The sequence below is a fragment of the Alosa pseudoharengus genome, unplaced genomic scaffold (assembly GCF_046254945.1).
Source record: "Alosa pseudoharengus isolate Yale_2024_CS ecotype anadromous, Long Island Sound unplaced genomic scaffold, YU_APseudo_1.1 YU_APseudo_1.1_scf_20, whole genome shotgun sequence".
NCBI classification, from domain to species: domain Eukaryota; kingdom Metazoa; phylum Chordata; class Actinopteri; order Clupeiformes; family Clupeidae; genus Alosa; species Alosa pseudoharengus.
The window spans coordinates 5,197,116-5,214,615 of record NW_027468664.1 but is presented as its reverse complement, the minus strand read 5'-3'; the positions used below and the strand labels follow the sequence as shown (position 1 = coordinate 5,214,615).

The following is a 17,500-nucleotide window of genomic DNA, read 5'->3' as shown; positions in this document are numbered from 1 at the left end:
GTGAGGAGATGACTGATAGCTTTATGCAGAGGAGTGTGGTGTCATCTGGGAAAGCTCCTGAGTCAGCGGTCAGCGGGGAGCAGAGTGGGCCCCCTGCTGGCCATCTCTAGTCTGCTTCCCCTCTTTTCCCGTCCCCTTGTTTTTTGCCCGTCTCAAACGTTTACTAACCTGCTTTGAAAACAAAATGACTAACCTTTCATCCATGGAATGTATCATTCTACTAACCGAATATCTTTTACTAACGTGCAACGCAGTGTACTAACCTTTGGCAAGAGACCATCATATCTTTTTTGAGTGAGGAACGGTGTTCTGTTCACAGTTTTTTAATTTCCTTTCTCCCCCCTTTTCCACAAAGCATTCAGGCATTGGACACGCTATGGTAAACAAACTACATTGTTCGGTAGATATCATTCTAATTGTTTCTTAGTTTGGGTTTGCCGTGTGTCTATTTTCCTTTTTTTGAGCCGTAGACATCAATACTAAACAAAAAAGGGGGAACCTGCGGTTGGTACTATTTTACGCTTACTCCCCCCTCTCCCCAATTTCTTCTTTTTGGTCCAGCCTTTCATTCTGTTTATTTTTCTCAGCTGTTTCTGTCCCACTCACCCTTTCAAAGGTGCAGCTTTTGCACCTCCTCGCTAGTTTTTTTTTTTTACGCATCACACTTGTGCTTGACTCACTGGTCTCTCCTGGCTGGCCCCGCCTTCGCCTTCTCATTGGTCCAGCCAGCGCTATTGACCTTTCACCCCACGAATGACGTGAGATGTGGTCAGCCAGCATATCCCATCAGCCCTCAGAAACTCAGGGCAGGGCTAGCTGCAAACGGGCGCTGGTCTCGCCTCTTGCCATTCGTCTCCTGTATCTTCCTTCTTTTTTTCTTTCTTTCTTTCTTGCCTCCTGTATCTGAAGCCCACATGCTTGTGCATGGCCTCGCCACTGTGATTGGTCTCGTCTGCAGTGCTGTGTGTCCGTGTCCCTCTCTTGTCGCTCTTCGTCTCCTCTCTGTACTCCAAAACAAACTTCTTCCTTTCAGCCATTGTGTGCATGCAAAGAGGGAGGGCACAAAAAAACCGCATGCTTCCATCTTGTCAGAGTCACTTGAGATGTGGCTATAACACGCTTGTAACATGTTGTCCTGATCTGTGGCATACACTGTTTTTTTTTTCTTTTTCATTTGGTTTTGTTTTGACTTCATACAAACACAATACTAACAGTTCCTTACTGTGCTCAAGCCATGCTAACACCCTTAGCACATACTTACTAACACCATTTACTATGCTCAAGCCATGCTAACACCCTTAGCACATACTTACTAACACCATTTTTGTGTCTGCTGATTTACGTTGGTGCTCTGGTCCTGGCTATACTAACACTAATGCTTTCACTAACACAACGTGCCCTCCGGGTACGGCAGACTAGAATCCCACTCCAAAAGAGAGAAAAAAATCCTTACCAATAATAAACTTGAGAAAAACTTGGAAAAACTTGGAAAAGACATGAAAATGGATTTCACACAAAAAAAAATCAATTGAAAAATCAATTAATAATAAGTAATGAGAGCAAACAATAAAGAACTGATAAACAAAGAACCAAGTACCCAAAAACCACATGAGGGGAACCAAACTCGATAACAGCATTGGAGTTATATGTGAATATAGCGTGTCCTTTCCCTGTGCTTTGTTGCCTAGGTAACAATATCCGTGGATGGAATTCTGACCACCACTGGATATACACAAGAGGACTACACCATGCTAGGCTCTGACGACTTTTTCTATGTCGGAGGAAGCCCCAGTACAGCCGATCTCCCTGGATCCCCCGTTAGCAACAACTTTATGGGCTGCCTGAAGGAGGTAAACACCATTGCCGCTTCCAAACACCCTCTCTTGGGTTACGGCCGGGACCTTAGGGCCGAACCTTGGCTGTCTGACAGCTGCGCTGAGGGCCCGGTCCAGTCTGTGGTGATTGAGTATGCTCTGGAGGTCCCACACTTACAGTATCACTTCACAATGTCGTTTCACTGTTGACAACTATTAAGCCAAACCAAATGAAAGTAATCCGCACAGCTGTAAAGCTCAAATTTTATATTTCAAAAAGGTGTAATGAACTGTGACACACATGTTCCTCCACAGAGGCTACACCCTCAGCTGTGGAACAAATTTAGCACCGGTTTTAATTAGTCAACACTACACAAAACAATTCAAAATAACAGAGCAGTCTCTCCTCTCTTGTTTATTCTGTCGTTATTTTGGCAGCTATCATCTTTCCCATGAGCCTCTTCTCTCAGGAGCGACCCCTCCCCTCTCCTCTCCTCTCCTCTCTTCTCCCCTCTTCTCCTCTCCTCTCTTCTCCTCTCCTCCTCTCTCCTCTTCTCTCCACTCCTCTCTTCTCGACTGCTTGTGTTCTGGCGGATTGTGTTTGTGCAGGCAAACCTCTGAGCGCATGCATCAGCTACAGAGGGAATTATTTATCAGGCGGTGCAGCTCGCATTACATGGCCCCTCTAGCTGCCTGCTTCGGAGACACAACTACACCCCTCATATCATCTCAGTAATGAATGTTAGTGATGCTGTTGCCTCATTTCCAGAGTGTGTTGATTTTGAAATAGGTCACAGAACATTAACAGCATTGGCATAAACAAATCGAGAAAATTATAACAAATAAGATAAAATAAACTTTTGAGCATTTTTGCAAATAAAGTGAAACAACTTACGTAAGGGCCTATATGTGAAAATGAGCATTTTCTGTAATTAGTTTTATTTTTCATAAGCAAAGAGTTAGTGTTGTTTTAGTTGTTTTGTTTGCTGAAGTGTTCTCTGAAGTCTGTGTTCTCAGGACCAGACACGTTCTGGTTCCTGGACGCCTAACTATCAATTTCAGGAATTATCGGTCTGTATATCATTTACTAGAAGAGCTCTCAACTCAATTCTCGATTAGAAAATACAAAGATGTAGAGACTGACCAAAGGTGCTGGTGGTGCCCCATTACACATCTGATGGAGAATAGCACGCTCTCACACAGGCACTTGAGGCTCTGTTGACCCTGCTTGCCTTGAGTGAGTGGGAACGCCCCCCCACTGCAATGTTTGCACAGCCCCCCACTTCAAAAGCAGTGGGCTAGCAATCAATCTGCGTGTCAAACGCGCGCGTTGTACACGCGGGTCGAACGCCATGACGGGACCCCCCATGTCAAGGGTAATCCCACTCAGCATCCAGCCGTAATGCTATCAGCTGTCATTCAGGCAGATTAGAGGCTGTAGCTGGAGGTCTGAGACCCATGAGTAGAGACACATGCTAATGCTCCAGGCCCTGCCAATAATCCACTCTAAGAGGATTCTGCATTCAGCCTCTACCATGCTCGTCCACACCCACATCAGTATCATTAATATGATGACCAATCCCAACAAAGATGCATGCGAGAGAGAGGGAGAGAGAGAGAAAGTCAGACAGAATTTCAAGAAAGTCTTCTTGGTTTTTTGTGTGTGTTGGAGGGGGTTTATTTGTGTGTGTGTGTGTGTGTATCTGAGAAAGAACAGGGTCTTTTCAATGAATCAGTCCATTTTAGATTCCTTTGAACAGGAGCGGGTGGTGGGTGTGTGAGGGTGGCTCTCTCATTGATTAATTCCAATGTTAGGCATCTTTTTGCGGGTAGCATATCCATCATTAGTGTTTATTTCCATCGCTGGCACCTCGGGGGCCTTTGGTCAGCGATTTTCGCCTGCCTGATCCTCGGGATCCTGTGACGCTGACAGATGTTGAGTCCCCCATCCTGCCACGCACCTGCTGTAAGCCTTCGGCTCCAGGCCCAGCACGTCTTTAGCCCACAGTGTGTTAGCGCTGATCAAATCCCCCACGCTTTTCCCACCTGAGTTCATGAGTTTAGGATAAACTGTAGGGGGCTTTAGGTGGGGAAAAAGAGGCAGGAAACCTCGCTCAGATCATTAATTGTCCAAACGGCTGTAGAGGCTGCCCACTTGATTGGCGTTTCTGAAGCATCATCAATATCCCTTTATTGCATCCACATTCCATTATCTCCGTCCTGGCGTGGGCTCAAATGAAATCGAAGCTGAATTAAAAGCGGCGCTGTATCGAACACTTCACAGCCTTCTGCTTCAGCCTATATCACAGGGTTTCAACTCACTGGTGAGAGCAGGGGAGACTACGCAACGCTCAGATAAGACCAAATGTAAGCGAAAAATCACACATTCTTGGCAGGTTTTTTTTGGCATTTTGATCCAAGCCAGTATAGTGCGTTTAGAGGGTTTCTCTCCAGCCGCCGTGTAGTGCCTGCTGAGATGAATCAAGGGTATGCAGAGCCTCATGTAGCTACATCTACAGTCTATTCACATGTAAGATCTCATTTGATGGCTTTCCACTGAAGCTTGCCAGAAGCCTGGTCCTCTGAGGTTAGACATGAGCATCTCATATCTCCCAGCTTTACTGGAACTGTGGTGACTTTGGTTTTGTCTTGTTTTTTTTTTTCTTTTCTTTTCTTCTTCCCCTCCTCTCCTGCTTGCCGTGTGAATAAAAAAAAAGGTTGTGTACAAGAACAACGATGTGCGTCTGGAGCTCTCGCGGCTGGCCAAGCAGGGTGACCCCAAGATGAAGGTGAGTGGCACGGTGGCCTTCAAGTGTGAGAGCGTGGCCACGCTGGACCCCGTCACCTTCGAGACGCCCGAGTCCTTCGTGACCCTCAACAAGTGGACGGCCAAGAAGGCCGGCTCCATCTCCTTCGACTTCCGCACCACGGAGCCCAACGGCCTGATCCTGTTCAGCCACGGCAAGCCCAAGCAGCAGCAGCAGCAGAAAGACCCCAAGAGCCCCATCACGCTCAAGGTGGACTTCTTTGCCATCGAGATGCTGGACGGACACCTCTACCTGCTGCTGGACATGGGCTCGGGCACCACCAAGACCCTTGCCATGAACAGGAAAGCCAACGACGGAGAGTGGTACCACGTGGACTTCCAGCGGGACGGAAGATCAGGTAAAAAATAAGATTTTTTTTTTATTAAAAAATGTTAAACTATAAGGTGTTCAAAATAAGGGGTAGATGAAAATTAAAATGTAAACCAGTTTATGCAAAGAAAATTTTATAATATTTGTATGTAAAGGTAAGGGTACTAAGGATTCGGCGAAATATTGCAACGGCAGATGAGAACCCTTCGGCCAACCCTGAACATATTCTATTACATTTGATTCATTTCCTTTTCATCAGTGTAATTGTGGTTGTCAGTGAAGGCTTTGGCATTCAGCTCTGTGTTCACATTGAAAGAGGAGGACAATTCATTAATTCAAAGTGTATTAACTGTGCTTTTAAAATGAATTCAATAATCAAGCCACTAATTAGCTTTTTGAAAAGAGCCAGAACATGCCACTGGATGGCTGCTTCGTTGATGGACCACAGAACTGAATACATTAAAGAGCAGAGGAGAGCAAGGGAGAGAGAGAGAGAGACAGATAGAAAGAAAGAAATGAGAGGAGAGAGAGAGAGGGAGAGAGAGAGAAACAGGTCTTGACCACATTAGCATGGACAGGCGAACCGGGCTGACTGGAGCCACTCAGCGAGGGTGGACAGGACAGGTCAGCCAGGGGAGCGTGATGAGCAAGGACCAGTGGACAGCTGAGCGGTGCTAGGAGCACATGGTTAAGCACAGGAAAAGCAAACGAGCCACTGTCAGCCCCAGATTAAAATATGAGCACGACTTCCCAGTCTCCTTTCCTCTCCCGCTCCTCTCTCTCTCTCTCGCTCTCTCTCTCTCTCTCTCTTTCTCTGATGGAGTTGCCATGGAAACCGCAGTCAGTTTCCCAAAGGGACTGAGCCAGTTAGTGCACGGAGATGCTCAGGCAAGACCCTTCTCCTGTCAGCAGCTCGGCTCTGGGGCCGATCTGATCCGATCCGGGGTGGGTCAGGTACAGCTGTGGCCCAGACTCCAGCTGCTGTCAGGGGATTTGTTCTTGCGCCGACCCCCCAACCCCACCCCCCCCCTCCCCCCACCTTACTTTCAAAGGCATTTTTATTGGCCTGGTTCGGAGAGTGGCCTTTAGTACCCTCTGGGTTCGTGAGTCACAGTGAAAACTTTGTGTGCGGATAAAAAAGGGCTCATTGATCTGTGGATATTGCTTCATGCTGAATCTATCTCCTCCTCCCCGGGGATGGAAATGCAGGTCACCTACATTACTTCTGACGTGCGCACAGTGAGAGAGAAAGGTGGGGAGAGAGAGAGAGAGAGAAAGGGGGGGGTGTAGGGGTGGTAGAGGGAAAAACAGGAAGGGAGGGAAAGTGTCAGAATTAAAGATGTGTTCAAAAAATGAAAAGGAAAGGAAGGAAGGAATCGAGAGGGAGGTGGAGAAGACAGAAAGAAAAAAATATCAGAATGAGGTGAAGAAAAAATCGAATTGCTGGCCCGATTTATTATGGAAAGCAAAGGTGACAGATTTCTCTGCAAACATGATATTTTATTCAAGCCAACACAGTACGTGCTTTGGCTGTCAGCGTGGCTCAAACGACGGTCCATGGCTTTTCGTTCTTGGACCCGTCCGTAATAGCACCCAGGATGGCGTCCTAAACCTGTGATATTTGACTAGATGAGGGTAATCTCCCTGAAATGCCATAGCCGAGTGCTGGAGCCTCCGAGGCGAGGCGAGGCGAGGCCGCCGAGTGGCTGGCAGCGCGTGGCAATGCGAGCGGGTCCAGGGGAGCGGCCGCGTGACAGATGGGACCTTCCCTCTCCGCAGAGCTGCCTGAGCCGGAGCTGCGTCATCCTGCTGGCTCTCCGAAGCCCACTGCTGCCCACGGAGGCACAGCCTTCCTGCCTCTCCGGCTGCTCCCGCTCCAGCCAGCACACTCTCTCCGACTCCCCAGTGAGGAGGGAGGGAGGGAGGGAGGGAGAGAGACAGGAAATCAGAGAGGGAGAGATAGAGAGCAGAGAGATAGAGAGGTGGAGAGAGAGAAAGAGAAGAAATGTGGCACATGAAGAGAGAGGTGAGAGAGGGAGACTGAAGATGGAGAGGGAGCGAAGAGCAAAGAGACAGAGACAGAGAGAGTGAGGTGTGTGTGTGTGTGTGTGTGTGTGTGTAGAGGTTGGGTAGCTGTGCTTCTGGGCAGACACTCTCAGGTGCCGTGTACTGTAAGAGTTGGGGCTGTGGATTGGGTGTGAGGTAGGGCCATGCTGGCTAGTCTGTGAGCACAGGCAGTGCAGAGTCAGGATGATGGAGCACACACATTACTGATGACCCACGGGAGAGAGGGAGGGGGGGACTAGCCCACTGCTTAGGCCACATGCACAAAGGCTGCGACATGGAGCTCAAGATGGTGCTTTGTGTGTGTGTGGGTGTGGTGGCATGTTGTTGTGGAGGACGTGGGTGTGTGCATGTGTGTGTTAGAGGCCAGGGAACAGGGAAAAGGATCTGGATTGTATTGGCCAAGCTCAAATTGTAAACATCTATTACAGAGTTATTACATAGTTGTTACATGATGTAAAGCCTCCATCTCATGATGTAAAGTCCTCCATCTCCATCAGTCCCTAAATGCTCCTCCTTTTCCCATGTTTCACATTTGTATATTGGCCTCAGAGTGACTGGATGTTTGGCCAAGTTCTGGCTGGCGCCATTTTCTACTGCCACTGAGATGAGTGTTTCATCCTCTTTATTTGTGCCTGTAAATAACCGAATCCCAGCGTGGCTCCATAATGAGTTTATGGAAAAGCTTTTCATCAGGGGATAGTGTCTGTGTGTGTGTGTGTGTGTGTGTGTGTGTGTGTGTGTGTGTGTGTGTGTGTGGCCGTAGAGGTGTCGGGGGCCAGCGCTGAGTGCTGCATCAGGGCACTCCATCACAGCATGGAACGACATGGCGGAGTGGAGCTGGAGCCATTCATTAAATGCCCACAATGCCCATCCAGGCTGAAAATAAACCCTCCGATCCATGCACAGATCCATCACCCACCAGAGCGCCCGCCATTACTCACACACACACACACACACACACACACACACACACACACACACACACACACTCGCCCCATCTGCTGTCGTTTATTCTGATCCATGCGCTGGATTTATTTCAAAATAAAGTGATAAATTCCTGGCCTTTTTATTTCTGCGGGTGGTACAGACTTGGGGCAAAAGAGGGACCTGCTCGCTGGGAATCAGGCGGCACACAGTAGGGACGTGCCACCACATGCGACTTAACGCGCCGTTGAGGCCGAAGCATCCTCTACCCTATAACAAACCCCTCCCCCCCCTCCCCCTCGGCCTCCGAACCTTTACAGCCTCACAAATTTGGCCCTTATTGGCGGAGCTCTATTGTGTCGCCGGACGTGCTACGTGTCCAGGGCAGGGCTGGAGGAATATCAGCCATCTTTCATTACAAGCGTGTTTTATTCTTTTATTGAATTTGCACTTGCCTCATGTCAGACACTAATAAACAGTGCTCCTGGCTGGCGGCGGGCCCTTTGTGCTAATCCTGCCATGGCTTCTCTCCCCGCACGGCTGAGGTAATGGCTTGCTGTTTTGTTGCAGCCTTCAAGGCGTGAATAATGGCTTGCCGTAAAAAAAAGGGAAAAGCGCGCAGAAAATGCTGAATCACTTTCTAGGCTTTTACATGCCTATTGGGGGGGGGGGGGGGGTGGTTGATTTTTGAGTTTGCCGAAGTGTTTCTGTTATAAAAATCCACGGATTTGCACAGGGTGAGACAGAGACTGTTGTTTGTCAGTAATTGCAACCTACTGTATGATGCCTAATTCAGTTTTCATGTGCTGTAGGTCCGTGTAACTTCCTGGTTCTTAGACCAATGATTTAAGAACTTGAGAACTCAAACATTTTGACTATCCTTTGCCTTTCCTTGCGACAGGTACCATCTCGGTGAACTCCGTGCGCACTGCCTACACGGCTCCTGGCGAGAGCGAGATTCTGGACCTGGACGACGTGCTCTACCTGGGGGGTCTGCCCGAGGACCGGGCAGGGCTGGTCTTCCCCACCGAGGTGTGGACGGCGCTGCTCAACTACGGCTACGTGGGCTGCATCCGCGACCTCTTCATGGACGGCCAGAGCAAGGACATCCGGCGCATGGCCGAGGCACAGCACGCTGTGGGGGTCAAGCCGTCCTGCTCCAAAGAGCAGCCCAAGCAGTGCCTCAGCAACCCCTGCCTGAACAGCGGGATCTGCCGCGAGGGCTGGAACCGCTACGTGTGCGACTGCACGGGCACCGGCTATCTGGGCCGCTCCTGTGAGAGAGGTGAGTCTGGCTCCTCCCTGCTTCTAGGGATTTTAATGGCCTCCACTGGTGTCATATCATAACAGTAATTCACTCATCAGTTAAAGTATTAACAATCAGTTAGAGTGAAATATGCCTGTGTGGGGTTTTGAGATGGTCACACAGTTAGATATATTTGAGACAGATATATAACATATAACATATGGGTTCTGTGCCTTATGTGTTTCAGTTATAGTACAACACTGGTAAAACCGGTAAGGCCATGTCATTTATCAAACTGTAGAAACTGTAGTAGGACCCTAATTATAAACTGTTGGGTTTCATACTTTATCTTGACTATACACAGTGACTATATTGTCCTTCTTTATTTATTAGAATCAGACAAAATGGCTACTCCAACAAAGTGTGTGTTCTGAGTCATTCCATTTTGAGTCACTTGGTTCCAGTTGAGACTGTCTCACTTGTGGAAGCTCAGTGTGGCTGTGACACAGTGCTGCTGGCCGGGTTCAGAGGAGAGGCGGCAGGGCTTTGTGTGTGTTCGTCTGGCTCCTCTCCTCCATGGCTGGGACGCAGTGTGCTTGGGGGAGAGGAAAGATGTTTTGGGCTTGTTTTTGTTGTTGCTGGTCTTGTTGTCTCTCCCTGTTCTCTCCTTTATGAAGGTGGACGTGTAGGGAAGACACTGAAGTCCTTGTGTGTGCGTATTTAAGATTGTGCATGTGGGTGTTGATCTTTGTCTCTTTGTATTAAAGTGTGTGTGTGTGTGTGTGTGTGTGTGTGTGTGTGTGTGTGTGTGTGTGTGTGTGTGAGAGAGAGAGAGAGAGAGAGAGAGAGAGAGAGAGAGGAGAGAGTGTGTGAGAGAGGGAGAGAGAGAAAGTGCAACAGAAAGATAGTGAATGTGTGTGTGTCTCTGTGTGAGTGCGTACCCATATGTGTGTGTGTGTGTGTGTGTGTGTGTGTGTGTGTGAGTGCTGACCTTCTGGCTGCTCGGGGTCCGGCTCAGTCTAATTGCTGGATGGAGGGAGAGCATCTCCCCGCGGTGTGTGGCACTTATCTGGACTCCATAATCCCCCCGCAGCAAATGTGTCTCGTTCAGGAGAGGAGAGGAAAAAAATACAATCAATTATATTCACATTGTGCGAAAGCCTGCTCGGAAATTACAGAAATGATCTGGGCCAATTAGCTCATCTGAGATCTGTGAGTGTTCTCCCTCTGAAGCGGTGCATGCTTTGGCTGGGATTTCAGGGATAGAGGAGACTTTTGAGGGGGGTATTTATAGATGATTGCTTTCAAACACCACCCTGGTGCTATTTTGAGAGGAGGTAAAAGAGTGGATGAGTGGAGGGAGCTGATGAAGATTGCTGGAGCATCATTAAAGCTTTCTGCAGGAAACACAGTGACTTGCACATTCTGTGATGGGCGAAGCCAGGGCTTTGCTTTGGGAGAAGCACAGAACACCTCTGTCTTTCACCTGCCATATGTCTGCGTATAAAAAAAAATTTTATATATAAAAATACAACTTCATAATATTTTGGACTACGTCACAGCAAGACACAAATAGACTCTCCTTTATTCTTATTTCCATCAGCACAGGACAACTCCTTTGATTTGTTTTCAGGCAGTTCAGTTCAGAGCTAGGTGGCAGCCATTTTGTGAGTCAGTCAGGAGAGTTCCTTCCAGAACCATGTAGGTAACTGTTGAAAAGCACTAATGATGTTTTTGTTTTTGTGTTTGCCTCTGTCAACTAGCATCTTGTGTGTGTTGATTTGTGTGTGTTGATTTGGATGGCGCTAATCAGACGCTTTCGTCTTGTGTTGTTGCTGCCGAGCTGAGCTCTGGCGGCATTTAATGTGTGTTTACCATGTGTGAGGTGATGCTTGTGTTTGTGTGTGGGGGGTGATGGTGATGGTGGTGTTTGTGTTTGTTTGTGTGTATGTGGATTTGCAAGTTTGTACTTACAAGTGTGCGTGTCTCTACATGTGAATGTCTGTTTCTTCTCGCTCTCTGTCTATCTGTCTGTCTCTCTTTCTCTCTCTCTCTCTCTCTCTCTCATCTCCCTCCCCTCTCTCCTTCCCTTTCTCTCTCTCTCTCTCTCATCTCCCTCCCCTCTCTCCTTCCCTTTCTCTCTCTCTCTCTCATCCCCTCTCTCCTTCCCTTTCTCCTTCCCTTTCTCTCTCTCTCTCTCACCATCTCCCTCCCCTCTCTCCTTCCCTTTCTCTCTCTCTCTCTCTCTCACCATCTCCCTCCCCTCTCTCCTTCCCTCTCTCTCTCTCTTTCTCATTCACTTTCACAGCCACTGTGTGTGAGTGTGTCTCTGTGTCTGTGCGTGTATGTTTGTGTGTGTGTATGTATGTGTGCGTGTGTGCATTAGGAGGGGGGGTTTGGGGGGATTGAGCATTGCGATGCAGGAACACACCACTAGCAAAAAGCTGAATTATGTATGCTGCCTCAGAGCTGCCTGGGAGCGAACTCATCCTGTTTATCGTGATTGTTGAACATACATTTCCCTAATCCCCGTGGCAACGGCGTGTTCCTCAGGAGGCCCGCGTGCCCGATTGTGCCGTGCGCAGCACGAGCCTTTTGACAGTTGGCATGCGGCTCGGTGGCACACCGCGCTACCTCAACACCCCAAGCAGGCTCCGCCAAACATGGGTGCCCGTCTGACATAGATCGGCCCATGCAGACGAGAGGAGAATGGTGTGACAGGGCAGAGGTTCCGTGCATGTGCGTGTGTGTTTGTGCGGGTGTGTGTGTGTGCGTGGGTGTGTGTGTGTATGTACATGTGTGTGTATGTGTGTGTGTGTGTGTGCGTGTGTGTGCGTGGGTGTGTGTGTGTATGTACATGTGTGTGTGTGTGGTGTGTGCATGTGTACGTGTACGTATGTTTGTGTATGTGTGTGTGTATGTACATGTGTGTGTATGTGTGTGTGTATGTGAGTGTGTGTGTGTGTGTGTGTGTGTGTGTGGTGTGTGTGCGTGTGTACGTGTACGTGTGTGTGTGTGTGTGTGTGTGTGTGTGTGTGTGTGTGTGAGTGTGTGGGTGTATGTGTGTGTGTATGTGTGAGTGTGTGTGTGTGTGTGTGTGTGTGTATGTGTGTGTGTGTGTGAGTGTGTGTGTGAGTGTGTGAGTGTGGGACTGTGCCTATATTTGCATGTGTGTGGTCACTCCTGTGTGTTTTTTCGGAGGCGCTGTTGGAGTGGACTAGTGGTAAATTAAAGAAGGAACAGATGGAGGGACAGATGGAGCGAGTGATCAGCTATGTGCACTCCTCTCTACCTGCACTCCTCCAGCACTGTCTGTCTCTCTCTTCTTCTTCTCTCTCCCCCTCTCCCTCTTTCTCTCCCTCCCTCTCATTCTCTTCTCTCTCACACACCTTTTCTCTCACTTGTGTGTGTGTGTGTGTGTGTGTGTGTGTGTGTGTGTGTGTGTGTGTGTGTGTGTGTTGTGTTTGTGTGTGTATCTGCACTCAGTATGTGTGTGTGTAGTTTTATAATACGGTCCATGATGTAGTCTGTTCACACATGTCTATCGGCTTGTCTCATTGGTGGCCTAGAAATAGACTTTCTTCTTCCTGTTGAAACTGGTGCAGTATGTATTTGTATTCTCAGTTGAGGTGAAGGGTGTGTGCACAACACTGAGGGTGAACCCAGAGGTCACGAGGGGGCTGTGGGGGTCAGTGCAAGGTTTCTATGTGGGAAGACTACATCATCCCTTACCAGGAAACATAGTCACTGGAGAGGGACCTGTTCTTTTGGTTCCAGGAACTTGGAGCTCAGTTCCAGGAACCTGGTCTTTGGTAGTGATCCCATAGTTGTTGGTTTGGCGTAGGTGGTTAACAAGGTGATTAGGACTTTCAGGGACATCAAATTTGATGTTTGGTGTTCAGCTCACCTGCTGCAACATAGTGCAACCGATGTTGTTGTGATGGTCCATAAGCCTTGATGGATGCGGTGGGGGACCCTGTAGTGTGAGGGAGTGGCAGTGTGGGCAGACTCACACTGCTGAAACAGAGCACTTTAATGACCTGCGCGCGCCAGAGACGCTAATTAAAGAAGACTCTCCTGTTTGTCCTCACAATTTGCTGTCCAAGTGCGGCGCATGCAAATGGGGGCCAGTGGCAGCCGTGCGAGATTGATGTCAGAGCCGCTTAGACAGAAAAAGGAGTCGCGCATTGATTTTGGATGCCGGAATCATCAAATTAATCTGTTGTAACAGTTCCCTGGAAATATGTCCTTTTTTGGTGTCAGAGTTGATACATCCTTTTTTGCGCCGTTTGCGGCTTCTTTTCCTGTCACCTGGTGTTTTAACACACGCTCACACACACGCACACACACACACACACACACACACACACACACACACACACACACACATGCTAATTAGTATTCATGCGGCTGGGCTTGTTTCTGTTGGCTGCTTGTTTTTCAGCAGCCCGCGCTCTGAGGTGCTCGCTGGCGTCCGTGCGGAAACAGGACATGCTGCAGACGACAAGCAGCACAGGAATCACAGGAGCAGTAGAGGAGAGAGAGAGAGAGAGAGAGAGAGAGAGAGAGAGGGAGAGACAGAGAGAGAGGGAGAGAGAGAGAGAGAGAGAGAAAGGGGGGGGAGAGAGAGAGAGAGGGAGGGAGAGAGAGAGAGAGAAATAAAGGAGGTCTTTAGAGGGAAATAGAGAAAGACAAAATCAGGAGTGAAAATGGAGAAGGAGGGAGAGATGAGAATAGGGGAGAAAGAGAGAGAGAGAGAGAGAGAGAGAGAACGAGAGAGAATGATGAGATGAACTGCAGGGTAGAAGGGAGGAATATATTTAGGGAGGTAGAGATTGAGAGAAGACGTGGACAGTGGAGAGAGACATGGACACCATATATAGTGGAAAGATAGACACAGAGAGAGAGAAACCGAAAGATGGAGGGAGGGAGGGAGGGAGAGAGAGGGAGGGCTAAGGAGGCGTGGGAGTCAGAAACAGCAGTCTAATTGGTGCTCGCCTGCGGCTCTCATGTCACGGGAGCTGCTTGCACTCCAGAGACAGACATCTTCATCGCCCCCTCCCTGGTGCCAGATGCCAGCCCCGTGCCCAGCCGAGACCTGCACCCAGCGCCAAACCCCGCGCCCGCATCAATGGTACAACCCCCGGGGCCCCCACACAAGGGGTGGAATAGGTGCTCCCAGATCGCTCTATCGAATGTGGCCAATTAAACAACATGGCTAAACTCTCTCTGTTAGCAGTTTCCTCTTTTTATTTGGACTCAGCCAGTCAGACGTGGCGGAGGCTTTGTGGTGTGCAGCTGTGGTGCCGTGGGCAGGTCGAGGGTCCCACACTATGCCTCTGCTCCTCCTGCTGGCGTGAGGTGGTTACGGAGATTATGGCCGCCCGCTTTGAACACTGGCGCTATCGCAGCGTGGCATGGCCCAGGGCTTAAGATCCTGTCCCTAAATTGAATTGGCCAATAAAATGATTGCCACACGAATAAACAGATTAGGGAAATGGAGACATGCTGAGGCAGGAAAATGGCCCCCGTGCTCCCTGTGTCATCTGACAGGCCAGCGGAATAAATCAAGCCAAATTGAATTTGTGAATTAAAACTTTGAATGCAGATGAGGACATGAAGCATGGTGGTGAGTCTTTTATGGGCGCTCGTGTATGGGGACTAGTGGACATTTACACATTTGTGCACAAGAGGGGTGATGGACAGACATTCTGGTCAGTCTACACAGAGCGTTCTGGAATGGTGACGTATTCTGACTAGAGATCCTACGTTTCCAACAACACAGCATTGTCATCATCACCACAGCGTGGTTTCTGATAAGCTCTCCCTATCCTCCCAGTGCTGCTGTGTTTTATCACTCTCTCTCTCTCTCTCTCTCTCTCTCTCTCTCTCTCTCTCTGTCATACAGACAACTTTTTTTCCTTAGTTTTATCTGGACCTCAGTACTTTGTGCCTTTAGTATTTAAATTCTATCCTCTTAGCATTAAAACCCCTCTCTCATTCCTTCCCTCCTTCCCTCTTCTCTCTCTCTCTCCCTCCCTCCCCCCCTCCCTCCCTCCTCTCTGCAGACGCCACCATCCTGAGCTACGACGGCAGCAAGTTCATGAAGATCCAGCTGCCGATGGTGATGCACACGGAGGCGGAGGACGTGTCCCTGCGTTTCCGCTCGCAGCGCGCCTACGGCCTGCTCATGGCCACCACCTCGCGCAACTCGGCCGACACGCTCCGCCTCGAGCTGGACGGCGGCCGCGTCCGGCTCACCGTCAACCTAGGTACCGTGCACGGCCATCTCCGGTCACACGCCACTGCCCACTTAACCACTGCTCACACAGCACACTGATTTGTACATTTTTACACACATTAAGTCCCATTACTGCTCTTACCGAATATCCATTAGTGTAATAAGTTGGTGAATTATGAATAGATGTATGGATATGTATTATTTAGATATTAGCTATGTATTAGGATTATACAGAACCTTAATTATTAATATTAGACCCACACATATTTTTTGTATGTGTTATATTTATAGACAAATACTTGCAGTCCACACATTTTGACATATTAACTCGCTCTGAAACTCACATGTACAGACACACGAACACATACACACACAAAACGGGACGGTGTAGAGCCCTTCAATGGCCAGAGGCTGCAACCCCCCTGCGCTCACTCCTAGATGAGCCCGCCGAGGTGCCCTCTCTCCCTGGGTTATGCACACTCCAGCCCCCAACCTCCCATTAATCTCCCAGCACTTTTCCCCAGCCTTGCTGACACACTCTGCTATTACAGCTCTCCTAAGTCCCACACACATTCTGCCTACCTCCCCCTCTTCTCCTCTCTCTCCCCCTCTCCTCTCTCTCTCTCTCCTCTCTCTCTCTCTCCTCTCTCTCTCCTCTCCTCTCTCTCTCTCTCCTCTCTCTCTCTCTCTCCTCTCTCTCTCCTCTCTCTCTCTCTCTCTCTCTCTCTCTCCTCCCCCTCTCCTCTCTCTCTCTCTCTCTCTCTCCTCTCCTCTCTCTCTGTACTTGCCCCTGGAGGGATTTCTAGCTCCATTTTAAGTCGAGCATCCTGTGCCTGTCTCTGCCTGCCTAGTGCCTACATTAACAGATTGTCATGCTCCTCATATAGCGAGTGCACATCTCCGTGCGCTCGCTCTCTCTCTCTCACTCGCTCGCGTGGCATGGCGTGGCGTGGCATGGCAGATGACGTGGCTTGCAGACGGAGGGGGGCACCGAGTTGTGCCGTTCCCCCCCCTGGCATGTGCCACCAGGCTGCCTTACCCGCCTCTCCTTTGCCCCCTGCCCACGTCTCTGCGTGGTGACCTCAATTTCTTAGGAGACCTTTCCAGAAATCCCATACAAACTCTCCTCCTCTATTCCCTCTGGCTCACCCCATCTCTCATTCTCTCTCTCTCTCTCTCTCTCTCTCTCTCTCTCTCTCTCTCTTGCTCTTTCTCTCTGTATCTCTCTTCTTTTCCCCTCCTTTTCTCTGTTTTCATGCCCCCCCTCCCTCACTTTTCCCCATATCCACTTATTCACAGTCCCCACCACAACACACACGCACACACACACACCCACACACACACACACATTTCCAAACTAGTGCTGCATAGCCCGTGTGGGCAGGCACCTGCGTGGCTCTCTGGCTGTTTGCGATGCGTTTCTGCTGTGGTTGACAACACGCGACGGGACTGTTGGCCCCTGAGAGAGACAGACCAAGAGCTGGGAACTAGGAGGTGGCTCTAGAATTTTCTCACTGCATTTCATTACAACCCGCAAAGAACAAAAGAAACCAACATGCTAAATATCACCTTCCTTGTGAAGAAAGCAATTAGAGGCTTGAAATTACGGACTTTAATTTAATTTCTGCTAAATTTCTTGTCTACTTAGCACTAACAACTTAGCTCTTTTGTATATGCCTGAAAAGGTTGGGCTTTTAAACGTGCTCTGTGCTAATGTTTAGCATGTGTCAGCTGTAACATGAGCTGAGTCATTGGGGTAACTGACAGGAAGCAGTATTGCTGATGTAATGGGCTGGCACTGAGAGGTTAGCCCAAAGGAGCACAGAACAGCAGTCAGGGCAAAAACTCTGAAGAAGCAAATAAGCAGCACTGTTTGGCTTCTGGTGGTAGCTGGTGAGATGCTGTGAGAAAAAGCCGCCAGACCTCGGCTGGAGATCTCGCGTTCCCGCGCGGCCATGGCCGAGGCCGTGCGGTGGGAGTCGGAGTCGGCCGCGGTGCCACGCCAGCGGTCTGCAAAGGGCTCGGCTGAGGTGGGGAAGGAAGCCGATATGCTCTCTGAGCCCAGGCGTCC

General features: G+C 49.3%; 1 protein-coding gene across 2 annotated transcripts in view; it reads left to right on the top strand.

Annotated features, from left to right (window-relative positions):
• Nucleotides 1–17,500, top strand: part of nrxn1a (neurexin 1a) — a 138,733-nt gene that overhangs the window by 60,131 nt on the left and 61,102 nt on the right. For both annotated transcript variants that reach the window (XM_076297263.1, XM_076297264.1), the window contains exons 7-11: nucleotides 356–400; nucleotides 1,689–1,850; nucleotides 4,532–4,979; nucleotides 8,844–9,227; nucleotides 15,257–15,460. In XM_076297263.1, the coding sequence (XP_076153378.1) occupies nucleotides 356–400; nucleotides 1,689–1,850; nucleotides 4,532–4,979; nucleotides 8,844–9,227; nucleotides 15,257–15,460 (1,243 nt within the window). The remainder of the gene's footprint in view (nucleotides 1–355; nucleotides 401–1,688; nucleotides 1,851–4,531; nucleotides 4,980–8,843; nucleotides 9,228–15,256; nucleotides 15,461–17,500) is intronic.